Raw genomic sequence first — 19338 nt, forward strand, 5'->3', positions numbered from 1 at the left:
AATGCCCCGTGCAATATCACTGAGTATACCATTTATGTTCATAGCATGGCACTTCTCGATAAAAAAATTATTTCTTCACCTATCTATGCATGGTTTCTGAAAGGGCTTCTCCCGCGAATCACAAATGCCCATTTTTCATCACTTGCATGTTAACCTTACATATCGCAAAAGCCTTTGATGAAGTGTTAAATAAAGGATACATTAGACTGCCGCGCAACTGGCCGCTTGAGGCATTTGCGTGAATTCGCAGGCTTCTTTCAAGCTCGGAAAAACACCTTTATGTAGCACGTATAGAGCCCCAGAAAGTTATATCGGGACTTTTTCACGTCGCTCAATAATTTTTTCATTGACACCTTTTAGTAATTTTAATATTCGAGAAGTGGAATAAATAATTAAGACTTAGATTAGCTAACGAGGCGTAAACAGAAAGAAAACAATTTGAGTATCCCCAAGCGACGGTAAACATTACCGTGGTTCTTTCCAGCTACGTGGCATTCGCATACTTTTAAACTCTGGCTAAAGTGAGCTGCGTCACCCTGTGTGTGTGTATATATATATATATATATATATATATATATATATATATATATACAATAAATCACGACGATATCTTTTATGTCGTCATTCACTGTTTAGTCGTGCTCACAGAATGTGCACTCACTTCCGTTAATATAGGTTGGTTTGCTGCAACTTCTATTTTGTGGGTATATACCGCTTCCACGTATGGCTGTACGTACGCAGACACATACACATATATGTATACATACCATGACGGGCAAGAACAAGAAAGCTTCGTTTGTAAAGCGTTCTGTTACCCATGCCTGATCAAAACACATCGCAATCACAATAAATGCATAAATAAATGCACTCACATCCTGCACTTTGAGTATCTGGGTGACACATCTTGTGCTCGGGCCGGTCTATGCTCACGCCTTCAGTGTTTGCCATGTACACGAACTGCGAAAAATAAACAGTATTGCCATTGTTGTATCAGATAGTATGAACATTCCATAGTGATGTTCAATAGGAAAGAAATAAGTTTTACCTGAGAGACTCCTTCAAGCGATCATAATTATTAAAAAATAAATAAACAATAAAATAAATTAAATAATTGGTCATAGAAAATTGACGTATTAGGATAAACACAGTATATATTTCAGTATCTCCGTGAATACATTGTTACGGCGCAGCCAAGAGAGGCGCCAGTGGGAAGAAGACGCTTTCACGTGTAGAGTTGGAATCACCATCGACGACCATCTTCTTTATGCATCCTTGTCTCCCGCATAAATATTCTAAATACATCTTTATATCTGACTTCTGCAACGTAACAAATCGGTTAGACGTGCGGCGTAGCCACCAAAAACAACAATGGAGCTCCGGACGGGTCGACACCTCGGCCTGAACAACATGGCGGACAAAACAGGACCCGACATAGCGCGGCCCATATCAACAACGGCTGCGGTTGAGCTGGCTAAGCGGCGGGATCAAGGAACGTTCTGCGACACCGACCGCCTGGACATGGAAGACTGGATCACCACGTGTGAGCGTGTAAGTGCCCACAACAAATGGGATCCGACGATTACGTTGGCTAACTTGGTCTTCTACCTGCAAGGCACGGCGAAGGTGTGGTATGAGAACCACGAGGAAGAGCTTAACGACTGGGACACGACGCATAAACAAAATGGATGTCGAGAGTAATTCCACCTCTAGACGTCAAATCGTCTTCTTTTGACTGGCGCGATTCTTGGTTGCGCCGCAACAATATTAGAGACTCTGCTAAGTGAACTACCCATCAGGACTCGATAGCACTATCATTGAAAAAGAAACAAAATACTCGGTTAAAGCTTAGCTTCTTTAGCTCACCAAATATATTGGGGTGATTGTGACCTGTCGACAGTTGACCACGAGCGTCAAGGGCGAGCTTGCACACTCATTTATGAAAGCGACGTTTATATACCTCGTATCTCTTACAACGTTCCGACATTGTTCCTACTGTGACACGCTCGCTTACGGTTTACACTCCTCAAGTTTGCTGTTAGATGCCGCCACAGTAGGCGATGTCCGCCTATAATGCCATGAACAAAAGAGAAACTTATGGTGGGATCAAATCTTTGTTTTCCACCCGTCGTGGTAGGGTTGCGGCTATGGTGTTGCGCTATTAAACCCGAGGACGCGGCATCGAGTCACGCAAGCGGCGGCCGTATTTCGATGGCGATGAAATTCAAGAACGCTCGTGCACTCGTCCGGAGTGCTCACTACGGCGTGTCTCATAATGAAATCATGATTTTCGCACGCAAATCTCCAGAATTTAGTGTTCTTTATGTCTGTTCTCAAGCACAACAACCCAATGCTCTAACCATTCGGCTGTACGCGTCTGTAAAGCTAAGTCATTCTTTAACAAGTCTGATGCGCATGTCGCGTGCCGGTTGCTCGTATACAGTCTACCCAGACAGCTATAGCGCTTTGGGACGCCGCCTTCGGGATCGGTCCACGGTCTTAAGCCAGAAGTTCATATCTCCTAAAAAGGTTGTAGTCTACCTATAATGCTATCGTAATAAAATAGGAAGATGACTTAGGTAAATCCATATGACAGCATATTGAAGAGTGTCAGTTCTGTGAAGTAAAAGTAGATAGCTGCCCTTTGAAACAGGAAGAAAAGTGAAGTTTTCTCGTGTATTTTAATTGCAACATCAAGGAAAGTGATGTTTCACACTATAGACACGTGTACTCATTTATCCTTTTTCCGGGGACTGCATTTCACCCTGCTAATAACTTAGTTTTCACTCAGCGGAAGACGTGCCTGTTTGATTTTGGAACTTACTCGAATGTTATCGTTGATTCTACCTGTTGTGTATGTTCGTGTGCCGAACTTTATGTAATCAGATTGTATGAGCGACACGAATAGTGCAGCACTCTCTGTAAGGCACGCGGGCGCCAGCGATTGCGCTGGAGCCTTCGACGACTGATGTATCAACGCGGATGCGCTTGACCCACTGATCATATTTCGACGATCGCTGACTGTGAAAGAGCGGAGCGTCACGGCGTTCTGTCCTTTACGTGGGCGCGGCCAGCGGCTACAATGGCCTCCCGTTAGGAGGTCCTGACAGTAGCTCCTCAGGATTATTTTAAATAAAGTTCGTTGTCTGTCTGTCTGTCTGTCTGTCTGTCTGTCTGTCTGTCTGCAAGACAACATGCATTTGCAGACACTTTAACTAGATGGTACCACTTAATCGCGGGAAGCTCGGTATCACGCGTTTATTATCGCACCTACCAGGCGGCGCTTCTACTACTCATTCCTACAGGGAACTCAACTGTAGCCGTTCACGGCATGACAAAGACAGCTTCGTTATATAAAGGCATTTTCTTTTTACCTCATGATACAATCTAGTTTAGTGCTGTTATCAATCTTTCGTCCGAGTTTAAGTAGGGCCAGGAGTCTTAACGGGTGTCATGCATCTAATCAGTGTATCATGGCGGCTACGTTATGTTCGCGACTCTATGCAAAGTGCTATGAAGAGCATTTTCTCTAGAGGTAATTATACTGTCTATTAGCGTTATCTACCAACGGACCGCGTTGAAGCGTGGTAACTGCAGAGTGAATGTCCAGCATCATCAAAAATTCTGGAAGAGTGTTAGGCTCGTATAAACATCGCGGCGGCAGAAGATCAACGTCGGTTGTGCTGATATGGCGTTTTTTTTAAAACCTCATTTGGCCAGGTAAAACCATATTTGGCGGTGTCTTATCCTGCAATTGTAGTCCGCGTGCTTGTTACGGAACCACGTGTCGTGATCTCTAGTGAGACTGGATTTCGCGCTTTAGGAATGCCATCATTACACCGTGTTAGCTTAATACGCGCATGCAATCACGTAGTCTTGATGTAACAATAGCAAAAAAAATATATACGCACAAATTTACTGATCATTCGATAGAACAAGGATGTAGGAGGATTTTTCGTAAGAAGTTACAAAAATAAGGGTGGTAGTATTCCTCGAAAGGCGCACCATTAACCACAAGGGAAATGTCGGATATATTTACGCAATATGACGCTCCTATATATATAGTTCGTAATGGCCCGTAACGGTTTATGTGCTCGCGGTCGCAAAGGTTGCGGTGCGCCTCATGGCACTGGCGTTCTCCGCTATCCCTCTTTATGCTCACCATGACAACCGGCCCATATCACGTGACCTCCAAAACTGGGCGCGCGCGCGGAACGTGCGCACATCCGCGTAGTTTCGGTGCACTCGCCGGCCTGTTCTACGCGGGAGCGGCGCATGTGCCGTCGCAACTGGGACAACAATGTGGCGGCGCCGACGGCGAAGGCCTGAATGCGCCTGGGGGGTCCGCGTAATTACCAGCACAGGTAAAATGTAATGGTAAAGCAGCATAAAACAGCCCAAAAGTCATTGCTGCTAGCACAAGCGAGAGAACGCCAGGATAGTGAGGAACACTGCAAAAAACAAGGATGATAATAAATTAGCAATACTTCAGGGCACCCATAGCAATATGAAATTACATAACACTAAAAAGAGTTTTGTTTTGTTTTCATTTTATTTTCGTTTGCCATGTGAGTTCCCGAAGAATGCCAATACCAAGAATCGTCAAATGAAATATAGTTTGCTGATTTGGCTGCAGGACCGTCACATCATTATTCAACATATTTTAGGCGAGAAGAGTGCAGAAAAAATTTACTGTTTGAACAGGGGGTTCTATGCGGAGCTCACCTGAACTCCAGTTTTCCAGTTTCCAGTTTTTACTGAAAGCTTGACCCATTTCCCGGAGACTTCCGCTGCGGCGATAGTTGCCAGAGCTCTGAAAGCGCGCCGTCTGGTCCGGTCGACCGGACGATGTTGAAGTCCGAAAGTCAGTTGCGCACTTCCTGTAAATCATCATCATCATCATCATCAGCAGCAGCAGCAGCAGCAGCAGCAGCCTGATTACGCCCACTGCAGGGCAAAGGCCTCTCCCATAGTTCTCCAACTACCCCAGTCATGTACCAATTGTGATCATGTTGTCCCTGCAAAGTTCTTTATCTCACCCGCTCACCTAACTTTCTGCCACCCTCTGCTACGCTTCCCTTCCCTTGGAATCGACTCCGTAACCCTTAATGACCATCGGTTATCTTCCCTCCTCATTACATGTCCTGCCCATGCGAACTTCTTTTTCTTGATTTCAACTGAGATGTCATTAACTTGCGTTTGTTCCCTCACCCAATCTTATCCCTTAACGTAAACCCATCATTCTTCTTTCCATAGGTCATTGCGTCGTCCTCAATTTAAGCAAAACCCTTTTCGTAAGCCTCCAGGTTTCTGCCCCGTACGTGAGTACTGTTAAGACACAGCTGTTATGCACTTTTCTCTTGAAGGATAATGGCAATCTGCTGTTCATGATCTGATAATGTGTGCCAAACACACAGCAGCCCATTCTTATTCTTCTGATTATTTCAGCCTCATGATCCGGATCCGCGATAACTACCTGCCCCAAGTAGATGTATTCCCTTACCATTTCCAGTGTCTCGCTAGCTATCGTAAACTAATGTTCTCTTCCAAGACCGTTAAACATTACTTTAGTTTCCTGCAGATGAATTTTTAGACCCAGCCTTCTGCTTTGCCTCACCAGGTCAGTGAGCATGCATTGCAATTGGTCCCCTGAGTTACTAAGCAAGGCAATATCATCAGCGAATCGCAGGTTACTAAGGTATTCTCCACTAACTCTTATCCCCAATTCTTCTCAATCCACGTCTCTGAATACCTCCTGTAAACACGCTGTGAATAGCATTCCAGAGATACCATCTCCCTGCCTGATGCCTTTCTTCATTGGGATTTTGTTGCTTTCTTTATTGATCGGCTTCTTCTCATTGATCAACTCTTCTCAACTCATTGATCGGCTTCTTATGTACCAGTTTATTCTGTTCCCTCCTCATGCCTAGGCTAATTCGAGTTCTTACCATCCTATGGTCACTGCAGTACACTTTGCTGAGCTCGTCCGCATCTCGTATGATGCCAGGGTTAGCGCAGAATATAAAGTCTATTTCATTTCTAGTCTCGCCATTCGGGCTCTTCCACGTACACTGTCGTCTATCCCGCTTGCGGTAGAAGGTATTCAATATCCGCATATTATTCTGTTCTGCAAACTCTACTAATAGCTCTCCCCTGCTATTCTTAGAGCCTATGCCCTATTCCCCCACTGACTTGTCTCCAGCCTGCTTCTTGCCTACCCTGGCATTGAAGTCGCCCATCAGGATAGTGTATTTCGTTTTTACTTTACCCATCGCCGATTCCACGTCTTCATAGAAGCTTTCGACTTCCTGGTCATCTTATGTAAATAGGTGTGTGAAAAACGAGATTTGCACTCTTGATTTGCACTGTGACTGGATATGAAGGCATTTCCGCTAAAGAGATCTTTGCGCCCAAGGTAAAATCTCACCGTAGAAATAAACTGTTCAACATGGTTTCAAAACGTTTTAATAAAAAGAGAGAGAGAGAGAGAGAACAACTTTAGTGAAAATGCCTGCAGAGTCGGTTAGGCTCCCTCCACGCAGGGAGGACAAGCTTTTACCGTGACGCGGCCAAGACGTAATAAGAAATATAGGGCGTCAGATTTAAGCATCTGTAGCTTTACCTAAATGTGTATCGAATGTCAAAACTAGGTAACGAGTGCGGAGCTACGCTTGAGTAATTTCGTGTACGAAACACTTTCAAAGAATATTTAGTTATAAACGTTTTGTTTGAACGAAACTTCAGTTCGCAAAAGATAAAGACATCGGAAACACCTCAAGGAATAGATGGTATTGATTTGTACGGCGCTAAAATTTTCAAGTGCTTTCGTCAAATGTGACTCCAACGAGTAGTATACATAAACATTCTATGGCCTACTACTTTTGCTGTATAACGTCAGTTGCTATTCACCTCTGTGCCAGCAACGCACTGCGGCATAAAAAGAAATGCTTCGGAAGGTAGTGGAAAGCTTCAAGTACTGCTATCAGAAATTTATGTGCCTTCTTACGCACTCGTTGCTCAAAAACTAACGAACACACTGCATTGTCATGGCATACTGAACGCACAAGAATTGTTAAGCGCAATTTTGCCCGTTTGGGACCTAATAATTTCGCTCCTCTCGTTCATATCCAATTACGAATAAACCTCATTTATGTGTAAACTATGCCATTAGGCATCTTGCGTTCTACAATTCTCTGAAGGTTTTTCAGAAGCAATTCCGGGTTCCTGCATCTTGCGCCGGCTTAAAACAGCAGCAATTAATAAATTCACTTCACATATATTTCAACTGAAATGGAAATGGAGCACCAAAACTTTCGACTGGCGTGAAAGCGTTTGCGACACTCAAGAATTAGAAGTTACCATCAGGCGTTGTAAGCTTCAGGAACCGCAGTTGAAGCTATAGATATATAAGCGTGGCAAGCGCCGCCAAGCAAGCTACGTCAGATCACTCAGGCACGTTTTTACAAATTTTGGCTATTTCGTATGGTTTTCCGCAAATTCTCATGCACACGTTCAAAAGCTGTTAGTGGGATTGTACTATGCAGTATTCCCCTTCGGGAGCAAGCTGGTAGCTCGTAGAATGTAATGCATATACTCACGTTTGGCGGGAACGTAGGCATAAAAACTTATCACGCAGGAGTGCGCAATTTCACCCATCTTCGGCGTAACCAAAGCCGTCATGGTGCCTTCTGGCGCCTCTGCGATATTACAAAACAAGTACACATGTTGTGGTAATGTCTGCCCCAACAGCGAGTATCTTTCGTGAATTTGGCGAACAAATTTATTAGACAATACACTAGTGTTAGTCTCTTAAGCGCAAGATTGTGCATTGGGCTTAACGTACGCTGAACCTGTTTTTCATTGACCTCCTATGGGAGACTAGGAAGGGAGCAAAGGAAGGGAATGGGGAGAGGGGGCAAATCAAATCAAATCAAATCAAATCAAGTTTATTCCGGTAGCGAGCATTTGAAACTTATAAACCTATAATTGGCGGCGCAAAATATCCGTGATCATGTTGAACAAGAAAAAGGAAACTAGTTGTTCTAAAGTAGGGTTCAACAGTCTCTCACATGGATTTGCCATGCTGATCGCTGCGCGGAAATGAAATTAGCAATTTGTAGACATTGTGCACACTTAAATCGTTGTATTGTGTTGCGCTATGCACGTTTGTTCTTGGCTAAAACTATCACTAACGCCTAATAGAATTGTTTTCTATATGTGTACATTCACTATAATAGGAACGGTCTGCCTATAAAGCACCGAGTTTTTTTTTAAAAAAATACGGAATACTATGCCCGAGTAAGACCAAGTGCCTATTGCTGAGACACTTGCGAAGAAACTGCCAGTAATGTCTGAGTCATCGGCGTTCAATTAGTAAATAAAAGTAACTAGCTAGCTTTTCAATCGCTTTTCTAACTCACAAGATGTTACTGATGGGGGCTGTAGATAATTGTAGGACACGTAATCGAAATCTTTCGAACAAGGTACATTTTGCTTGTTAGATTTCTCCGGCATATCGAGAAAGTCCGCGAAAAAAAAATCTGACTACGCATACGTGTGATATCAGCACCGTCAAACAGTGCCAGTTGAAAATTATGTCGTTAATTTGTTGATTAATCCAGCGGCGGTGCACACGCACCTGCTTTCGATGGCATGCGAACACCAGTAGGGGGGCGTCCTACTCCGGTGGCTGTGGCGTATGGCGAGGCCGCCTTGTGATTAATGCGATCTGCGATGCGGACAGTGTAGGCGTCTAGGCGCACCAAGGACCGATAGCTTCGTGTGCGCAATGTGACTGCGCGTCACCCGCGTTTACGAAGTGAAACGTCATTGTAACTTTTTTAGACCGCAGGGATCTCGTCTGCGCTTCGGAGGGTGGCCAGGGTGGCCTGAGCTGGGGGAGGGGAGGTACTACCCTTGTCCGCGGCGTCAGCTGCTGAGGTCAATCTGCAGTTCCAGCGCATGTGATGTGTATTACTACTCCTGCAAGGGGCGTTGAAGGTCGACTTAAGAGTAAGGCTCGATGTGACGCTCCCTTGGGTGACGCTTCGTGAGGGCCGCGAAAAAAACGAAAGTGATAAAAAAAATTGTAGTGTTCCGCCACCCAGGCTACACAGCAACGATGGCTACGATATGGCACCAGAGTAGCGCACGTCGTCACTATGGAAACAAAGAGTGCTACTCACAGCGTTCCCTTCTAATATAAACCGCATAGATATATAACCATAATACAAAATATTGACAAGCGAAATGAAAACACGTATAGAGCTGCGCTCAAATTTAGAGTTAGAGAGTGTCCTAATTGTGGGTGAATTTTTTCATTGATTTAACTCAAAATTAGCAATTATGATTATCGATAATGCTTTCGCTTACATGAAATCAGCCACTAGCGTTGGTCGGCCAACTGCTTTCGATGTAACCGCACTGCGGAAGCGAGGCAAAGTGATTTTTACTGTGTTTGACACAAGCTTGCGAATTCTCTGTTGTATGCAGTGCATTAATATTTGGCTCACGCGTTCATAGCAGCCTTTACTTCAGATAGGCAATGTTTTCTTACAATTATAAAAAGTTTTTCAGGGGATCTCTTTAGACAGCTAGATGATGATTAGATGAGATGGATGACGATTATTTTTGGGGGACAAGATGAGCCAATATACCCAAGAACATGAGCCCCGAATTCAATCAGGGTCGAAGAGAGAGTAGAGCCAAGGCTTTACTCAAAGCCTTCGGTAGGGACAAGGAAGCGCTGTACGTAGACGCGGCAGAATACGAGGATCGACGTGCTTTTGCAGTGGCCGTCCTCAATACCAAAAAACAATTGGTCAGTTCTTGTAGCATACGTGTAAAAAACCCCGAGGTAACGCAAGAGGTGGCGATAGCCCTCATCATCATCATCATCATCATCATCATCATCATCATCATCATCATCATCATCATCAGCCTAGTTACGCCCACTGTAGGGCAAAGGCCTCTCCCATACTTCTCCAACTACCCCGGTCATGTACTAATTGTGGCCATGTTGTGCCTCCAAACGTCTTAATGTCATCTGCCCACCTAACTTTCTGCCGCCCCCTGCTACGCTTCCCTTCCCTTGGAATCCAGTCCGTAGCTCTTAGTGACCATCGGTTATCTTCCCTCCTCATTACATGTCCGGCCCATGCCCATTTCTTTTTCTTGATTTCAACTAAGATGTCGTTTACCCGCGTTTGTTGCCTCACCCAATCTGCTCTTTTCTTATCCCTTAGCGTTACACCCATCATTCATCTTTCCATAGCTCGTTGCGTCGTCCTCAATTTCAGCAGAACCCTTTTCGTAAGCCTCCAGGTTTCTGCCCCATATGTGAGTACTGGTAACACACAGCTGTTGTACACTTTCCTTTTGAGGGATAGTGGCAACCTACTGTTCATGATTTGAGAATGCCTGCCAAACGCACCCCAACCCATTCTTATTCTTCTGGTTATTTCAGTCTCATGATCCGGATCCGTGGTCACTACCTGCCCTAAGTAGATGTATTCCCTTACCACTTCCAGTGTTTCGCTACCTATCGTAAACTGCTGTTCTCTTCCGAGACTGTTAAACAGTACTTTAGTTTTCTGCAGATTAATTTTCAGACCCACCCTTCTGCTTTGCCTCTCCAGGTCAGTGAGCATGCATTGCAATTGGTCTCCTGAGTTACTAAGCAAGGCAATATCATCAGCGAATCGCAAGTTGCTAAGGTATTCTCCATCAACTTTTATCCCCAATTCTTCCCACTCCAGGCCTCTGAATACCTCCTGTAAACATGCTGTGAATAGCATTGGAGATATCGTATCGCCCTGTCTGACGCCTTTCTTTATAGGGATTTTGTTGCTTTCTTTGTGGAGGACTACGGTAGCTGTGGAGCCGCTATAGATATCTTCCAGTATTTTTACATATGGCTCATCTACACCCTGATTCCGTAATGCCTCCATGACTGCTGAGGTTTCGACTGAATCAAACGCTTTCTCGTAATCAATGAAAGCTATATATAAGGGTTGGTTATATTCTGCACATTTCTCTATCACTTGATTGATAGTGTGAATATGGTCTATTGTTGAGTAGCCTTTACGGAATCCTGCCTGGTCCTTTGGTTGACAGAAGTCTAAGGTGTTCCTGATTCTATTTGCGATTACCTTAGTAAATACTTTGTAGGCAACGGACAGTAAGCTGATCGGTCTATAATTTTTCAAGTCTTTGGCGTCCCCTTTCTTATGGATTAGGATTATGTTAGCGTTCTTCCAAGATTCCGGTACGCTCGAGGTTATGAGGCATTGCGTATACAGGGTGGCCAGTTTCTCTAGAACAATCTGACCACCATCCTTCAACAAATCTGCTGTTACCTGATCCTCCCCAGCTGCCTTCCCCCTTTGCATAGCTCCTAAGGCTTTCTTTACTTCTTCTGGCGTTACCTGTGGGATTTCGAATTCCTCTAGGCTATTCTCTCTTCCACTATCGTCGTGGGTGCCACTGGTACTGTATAAATCTCTATAGAACTCCTCAGCCACTTGAACTATCTCATCTATATTAGTAACGATATTGCCGGCTTTGTCTCTTAACGCACACATTTGATTCTTGCCTATTCCTAGTTTCTTCTTCACTGTTTTTAGGCTTCCTCCGTTCCTGAGAGCCTGTTCAATTCTATCCATATTATAGTTCCTTATGTCCGCTGTCTTACGCTTGTTGATTAACTTCGAAAGTTCTGCCAGTTCTATTCTAGCTGTAGGATTAGAGGCTTTCACACATTGGCGTTTCTTGATCAGATCTTTCGTCTCCTGCGATAGCTTACTGGTTTCCTGTCTAACGGCGTTACCACCGACTTCTATTGCGCACTCCTTAATGATGCCCATGAGGTTGTCGTTCATTGCTTCAACACTAAGGTCCTCTTCCTGAGTTAAAGCCGAATACCTGTTCTGTAGTTTGATCCGGAATTCCTCTAGTTTCGCTCTTACCGCTAACTCATTGATTGGCTTCTTGTGTACCAGTTTCTTTCGTTCCCTCCTCAAGTCTAGGCTAATTCGAGTTCTTACCATCCTGTGGTCACTGCAGCGTACCTTGCCGAGCACGTCTACATCTTGAATGGTGCCGGGGTTCGCGCAGAGTATGAAGTCGATTTCATTTCTAGTCTCACCATTCGGGCTCCTCCACGTCCACTTTCGGCTAACCCGCTTGCGGAAAAAGGTATTCATTATCCGTATATTATTCTGTTCTGCAAACTCTACTAATAATTCTCCTCTGCTATTCCTAGAGCCTATGCCATATTCCCCCACTGACTTGTCTCCAGCCTGCTTCTTGCCTACCCTGGCATTGAAGTCGCCCATCAGTATAGTGTATTTTGTTTTGACTTTACTCATCGCCGATTCTACGTCTTCATAAAAGCTTTCGACTTCCTGGTCATCATGACTAGATGTAGGAGCGTAGACCTGTACAACCTTCATTTTGTACCTCTTATTAAGTTTCACAACAAGACATGCCACCCTCTCCTTAATGCTATAGAATTCCTGTATGTTACCAGCTATTTCCTTATTAATCAGGAATCCGACTCCTAGTTCTCGTCTCTCGGCTAAGCCTCGGTAACACAGTACATGCCCGCTTTTTAGCACTGTATATGCTTCTTTTGTCCTCCTAACCTCACTGAGCCCTATTATATCCCATTTACTACCCTCTAATTCCTCCAATAACACTGCTAGACTCGCCTCACTAGATAGCGTTCGAACGTTAAACGTTGCCAGGTTCAGATTCCAATGGCGGCCTGTCCGGAGCCAGGTATTCTTAGCACCTCTGCAGCGTCACAGATCTGACCGCCGCCGTGGTCAGTTGCTTCGCGGCTGCTGGGGACTGAGGGCCGGGGTTCGATTGTTGTATTCATATAGGAGGTTGTGGCCAAGTACTGCACCAGGGTGGCCAATCCTGCTCTGGTGAGAGAGTGCGTTACCGGTTCTGGTCACCGGGATCAGGCCGCACTCCAGGCCTGTTTGTGCAATTTTCTCAACACATGGTTTTTTTTTTTGTATTTTCCGGTGGAGAATAGCGCGGCACCGGGATTTGAATCACGGTCCTCTTGCACTGGAGACGGATACTCTACCGTCCCCGTAGGAGTTAAATCAAAAATTAATTTATGGGGTTGCACGTGACAAAACCACTTTCTGATTATGCACGCCGTAGTGGAGGACTCCGACAATTTCGACCACCTGGGGTTCTTTAACGTGCATCTAATTCTAAGTACACGGGTGTTTTCGCATTTCGCCCCCATCGAAAGGCGGCCGCCGTGGTCGGGGTCCGATCCCGCGATCTCGTGCTCAGCAGTCTAACACCATAACCACTGAGCAACCACGGCGGGTCCCGCAGGAGGTGTACGCCTCATTTAACCTACAGTGGTGCCCTATTTGGTCAGTCAAGGTGGACCAATCTGAGCTCGGTTATACCGCATGGATGGCACTAGGCTAGAGAACCTGGTATTTATGACCTGCACATGTGAGTGTGAGGCCATACATATTTGAAGATATATATATTTCTTTTTTTTTCCTTTTTTTTCTTTTTTTTTTGGGGGGAGGGTTCGCGTACAGTGATAAAATAAAGGAAAAGACATTAAAAGAAAGAAAAAAAAAGAAAGAAAAAGGGGCGAAAAAAAAAAGGAACATAACAGGTGATTTGAACTCGTGACCCTTCGATGTTGCCCGGAAAGATAGCTCAGTCGGTTGGTTCGTCAGGCTCCAGGCTACTTTCAAGCACCACAGCTCCTGCTCCGAGCCTCACACTTACGTGGAAAGAGACTCATGTTGTCCGCGATAGTCGGTATTTGGAAGGCATACTTTCTAGGAAAAATGGCCGCTCGAGGAGAAGAGCGAACTCGAGCGGCTTTAGAGGCTAGGAAAACTGCCTTAAAATATTTAGACTTGAGGGAAAGCTTCGTTGACAAACTATAACACGGCAATCAGCACTCGAATACGACGAGAGAAATTACTGAGACGTGGAAAATTCCCTTGAAAAAAAGAAATCTGGTTTGCGAGACAGATGCTTGTATGTATTGAACCTCTTAAAAGATGAGGGGGGGAAATATGCGCTCACCGAGAGGGCATCGACAGCACGAGACATCCACAAGGCACCTTACAGAGATGTGGAGAGCTTCGCGGCCGGAGCGAAGCCTCCCCTCTCCGCCGGCCAAGAGGGGGAAACGCGCTTTCCGATCGCTCAAGGTCCTAGCGTCTAGGAAAAGCTTAACCAGGTGCGATGGCGGCACGCATACCGTGGGAAGCTAGCCGCCAGAATAACTATACCAAGGACTGCTGCTGATGAGGGCGAAATACCTTCGTGTAATTATAATAACCCTAATAGGACTACTTTCGAAAAAAAAAAGGAAACGGCCCAGAGGGCTATACTACGAGAGCTATGACTGGTAGTTTTCTATATATATATATATATATATATATATATATATATATATATATATATATATATATATATATATATATATATATATTCATCTCATCTATGGGATCGCATGCGCGCGCTGTTGCTTTGTCTCTGCGTGTAGTATAGTTAAGAGAGCGAGTTTAAGGGGGGAGAAGAAGAAAGAAAAGAAAAGCAAAAAACTGCAGCGCCCTGGTTTTAAAGCGCACCCGTGGTAGAGAAACGGAATGCAATATAAGCGTGCGTAGCCATGATACGCACACGACAAACTGCCTTAAAATATTTAGACTTGAGGGAAAGCTTCGGTAACAAACGATAGCACAGCAATCAGCACTCGAATATAATTATAACCCTAATACTAATTGTAAATATTCATCTCATCTATGGGATCTAATGCGCGCGCTGTTGCTTTGTCTCTGCGTGTAGTAGTTGAGAGAGCCAGTTTAAGGGCGGAGAAGAAGGGAGGGAAGGAAAGTCTCTGAAGCAAAATTACAGCGCCGTGGTTTTAAAGCGCATCCCGTGGTAGAGAAACGGAAGGCGATATAAGCGTGCGTGGCCATGATACGCACACGACAAACTGCCTTAAAATATTTAGACTTGAGGGAAAGCTTCGTTAGCAAACGATAGCACAGCAATCAGCACTCGAATATAATTATAACCCTAATACTAATTGTAAATATTCATCTCATCTATGGGATCTAATGCGCGCGCTGTTGCTTTGTTCTGTGTGTAGTAGTTAAGAGAGCCAGTTTAAGGGCGGAGAAGAAGGGAGGGAAGGAAAGTCTCTGAAGCAAAATTACAGCGCCGTGGTTTTAAAGCGCATCCCGTGGTAGAGAAACGGAAGGCGATATAAGCGTGCGTGGCCATGATACGCACACGACAAACTGCCTTAAAATATTTAGACTTGAGGCGAACGCTTCGTTAACAAACTATAACACGGCAATCAGCACTCGAATACGACGAGAGAAATTACTGAGACGTGGAAAATTCCCTTGAAAAAAAAAGAAATCTGGTTTGCGAGACAGATGCTTGTATGTATTGAACCTCTTAAAAGATGAGGGGGGGAAATATGCGCTCACCGAGAGGGCATCGTCAGCACGAGACATCCACAAGGCACCTTACAGAGATGTGGAGAGCTTCGCGGCCGGAACGAAGCCTCCCCTCTCCGCCGGCCAAGAGGGGGAAACGCGCTTTCCGATCGCTCAAGGTTGCGCGGAAAAAGCATAAGTCTAGCGTCTAGGAAAAGCTTAACCAGGTGCGATGGCGGCACGCATAGCGTGGGAAGCTAGCCGCCAGAATAACTATACCAAGGACTGCTGCTGATGAGGGCGAAATCATCATCATCATCATCATCAGCCTGATTACGCCCACTGCAGGGCAAAGGCCTCTCCCATACTCCTCCAACTACCCCGGTCATGTACTAATTGTGGCCATGTTGACCCTCCAAACTTCCTAATCTCATCTGCCCACCTAACTTTCTGTCGCCCCCTGCTACGCTTCCCTTCCCTCGGAATCCAGTCGGTAACCCTTAATGACCATCGGTTATCTTCCCTCCTCATTACATGTCCTGCCCATGCCCATTTCTTTTTCTTGATTTCAACTAAGATGTCATTAACGCGCGTTTGTTCCCTCACCCAATCTGCTCTTTTCTTATCCCTTAACGTTACACCTATCATTCTTCTTTCCATAGCTCGTTGCGTCGTCCTCAATTTAAGTAGAACCCTTTTCGTAAGCCTCCAGGTTTCTGCCCCGTACGTGAGTACTGGTAAGACACAGCTGTTATACACTTTTCTCTTGAGGGATAATGGCAACCTGCTGTTCATGATCTGCGAATGCCTGCCAAACGCACCCCAGCCCATTCTTATTCTTCTGATTATTTCACTCTCATGATCTGGATCAGCAGTCACTAACTGTCCTAAGTAGATGTATTCTCTTACCACTTCCAGTGCCTCGCTACCTATCGTAAACTGCTGTTCCCTTCCAAGACTGTTAAACATTACTTTAGTTTTCTGCAGATTCATTTTTAGTCCCACCCTTCTGCTCTGCCTCTCCAGATCAGTGAGCATGCATTGCAGTTGGTCCCCTGAGTTACTAAGCAAAGCAATATCATCAGCGAAGCGCAAGTTACTAAGGTATTCTCCATTTACTCTTATCCCCAATTCTTCCCAATCCAGGTCTCTGAATACCTCCTGTAAACACGCTGTGAATAGCATTGGAGAGACCGTATCTCCCTGCCTGACGCCTTTCTTTATTGGGATTTTGTTGCTTGCTTTATGGAGGAGTACAGTGGCTGTGGAACCGCTATAGATATCTTTCAGTATTTTTACATACGGCTCGTCTACACCCTGATTCCGCAATGCCTCCATGACTGCTGAGGTTTCGACTGAATCAAACGCTTTCTCGTAATCAATGAAAGCTATATATAATGGTTGGTTATATTCCGCACATATCTCTATCACCTGATTGATAGTGTGAATATGATCTATTGTTGAGAAGCCTTTACGGAATCCTGCCTGGTCCTTTGGTTGACGGAAGTCTAAGGTGTTCCGGATTCTATTTGCAATTACCTTAGTAAATGCTTTGTAGGCAACAGACAGTAAGCTGATCGGTCTATAATTTTTCAAGTCTTTGGCGTCGCCTTTCTTATGGATTAGGATTATGTTAGCGTTCTTCCAAGATTCCGGTACGCTCGAGGTCTTGAGGCATTGTGTATACAGGGTGGCCAGTTTTTCTAGGACAATCTGCCCACCATCCTTCAGCAAATCTGCTGTTACCTGATCCTCCCCAGCTGCCTTCCCCCTTTGCATAGCTCCCAAGGCTTTCTTTACTTCTTCCGGCGTTACTTCTGGGATATCGAATTCCTCTAGATTATTCTCTCTTCCATTATCATCGTGGGTGCCACTCGTACTGTATAAATCTCTATAGAACTCCTCAGCCACTTGAACTATCTCATCCATATTAGTAATGATATTGCCGGCTTTGTCTCTTAACGCATACATCTGATTCTTGCCAATTCCTAGTTTCTTCTTCACTGCTTTTAGGCTTCCTCCGTTCCTGAGAGCTTGTTCAATTCTATCCATGTTATGCTTCCTTATGCTTCCGCCTTCCTTATGGGCGAAATACCTTCGTGTAAATATAATAACCCTAATAGGACTACTTTCGAAAAAAAAAGGAAACGGCCCAGAGGGCTAGCCATCGTTAACCCCAGTTGTAGATACGTACTCAGTGACTCGCAGACGGCGGTCAGAAACTATGCACAAGGCAGAATTTCGCCGAAGGCTGACGCTATACTCAAAGCCAACGCGAACTATGTCATCTCCGAGGAGACGGAGGAACGACACATTATATGGTTCCCGGCTCACACGTCCCCCGGCACCCCCGTACCCAACCTCAACGAGGAGGTCCACCGCGTAGCGCGAGGTCTCACGTTCTGCGCCCGCGAAGAAGGATCCTCTCTTGGGGTCGGAAATCCAACGGAGGCATGGAGTGAGAGGGACAGAATGACCAGATACTGTGATATTACAAAATTTTATCAAAACTCAAGGCGGGTTTATCCGCCCCCTAACCCCAAACTCGACAGGGCCCAAGCGGTAGACTGGAGGCAGCTACAGACAAAGACCTTCCCCAACCCCGTCCATCTCAGAAGGATATATCCGGACATCTACTCAGATGATAACTCCAAATTATGCAGCAGGGCTCACGCATCTCTTAAACACATTCTCTGGGAATGTGAAATTATATGCAAAGAAAATGCAGTTTCCCCAGATGAAGCTGCGGCGCGATGGACGGCCGCGTTGCGCAGCTCAAACCTCGAAAATCAACTATGGGCCATCCAGCAAGCCCGTGAGGCGGCGAGGAGACAGGATCTCCGGACCTCCTCGGGGGCGGCCTAGGCCCAGGCCACGAATTTGCCGGATTGTTAATAAAGTTGTCACCACCACCACCAAGATGAGCCGATTGAGTGGAAATTTTTCTTAAAGTGTAGCTTACCTCGATTAAGCAGTGAATACGCAGCGTAGGCCCCTTGGTCGCTTAACTGGCTGTCCGTGGTCGGGAAGCCTTTATTCTTTTTGCCGTCTTGCACCGCCGTCCAGTTCCAGCCGTATCGTGTGCTCGAGTCCTTATTCTCAAGGCCGCACAAGTCCGTGGTGAAATTACAGAAGCCTGCGTGAAATATAATGACAAGTGGAGTGTCCAGGCTCCTGAAACATACCCACTAAAGGGAAATATTGCATCAAGTAGACTAATACATTAGCCCGGCAGAAAGCTATAAACATACCGAATAGGCAACAATGGCGAGAGTGTAGGCTTTGTTTGATGGAAGGACAGAAGAAAAGTGCAGAAGGAAAGAATATTAACCAAAAAAGCGTCTGGTTGGCTACGTTACGCTGGGAAAGGAGAAAAGGGAATTGAATGAAGAAATAAAGATAGTGTAAATGCGTGCATGCACGTGGGCTGCGTACGTGGTCAAATACATTCCCAAAAGCCAGTCGCCATCAAGAGGCCCAAAAGTGCCTGATCTTCCTAGTGGGCCGGTGAGCAGTGGGGACGGTTCTCGTGTTGCACCTTCGCGGATAGTGGATGATCGCCGAGTCGTTGCAATACGTTGGAGAGTACCTCTCCATCTAAATAAAGTCGAGGTCTGTGGCAGCATATCTCGTCCACGTTAGCTTCGCCACCGCACACATCGCAGGCAGCACTATAATTCCAGTTAGTGTTGTTTATATAAGGAGATCCCTGTCCACAGTCGACACAGCTGCAATGCCATCAGTCGGTGAAGTCTGGGTCGAGTTGCCGCGGATGATTTTGTTCCTGTAGTTTCGTACGCCTTATATCTTTGGAGTTCCTCTTATTTACGAAAACGTTCGTGCCAGGTTGCGAAGCTACCACGCAGTGTCTCTCCTAGAGGGAGGAAAG

General features: G+C 45.4%; 1 protein-coding gene across 1 annotated transcript in view; it reads right to left on the bottom strand.

The window, feature by feature from the left end:
- The window catches only part of LOC126537740 (MAM and LDL-receptor class A domain-containing protein 1-like), a 204840-nt gene that overhangs the window by 49335 nt on the left and 136167 nt on the right, over positions 1–19338 (bottom strand). The window contains exons 39-42 of the mRNA XM_050184828.3: positions 18412–18585; positions 7596–7694; positions 4723–4877; positions 873–957 (exon numbers count right to left, since the gene is read on the bottom strand). Coding sequence (XP_050040785.3) covers positions 873–957; positions 4723–4877; positions 7596–7694; positions 18412–18585 — 513 coding nt within the window. The remainder of the gene's footprint in view (positions 1–872; positions 958–4722; positions 4878–7595; positions 7695–18411; positions 18586–19338) is intronic.

Source organism: Dermacentor andersoni, chromosome 4 (assembly GCF_023375885.2).
Source record: "Dermacentor andersoni chromosome 4, qqDerAnde1_hic_scaffold, whole genome shotgun sequence".
Taxonomy (NCBI): Eukaryota; Metazoa; Arthropoda; class Arachnida; order Ixodida; family Ixodidae; genus Dermacentor; species Dermacentor andersoni.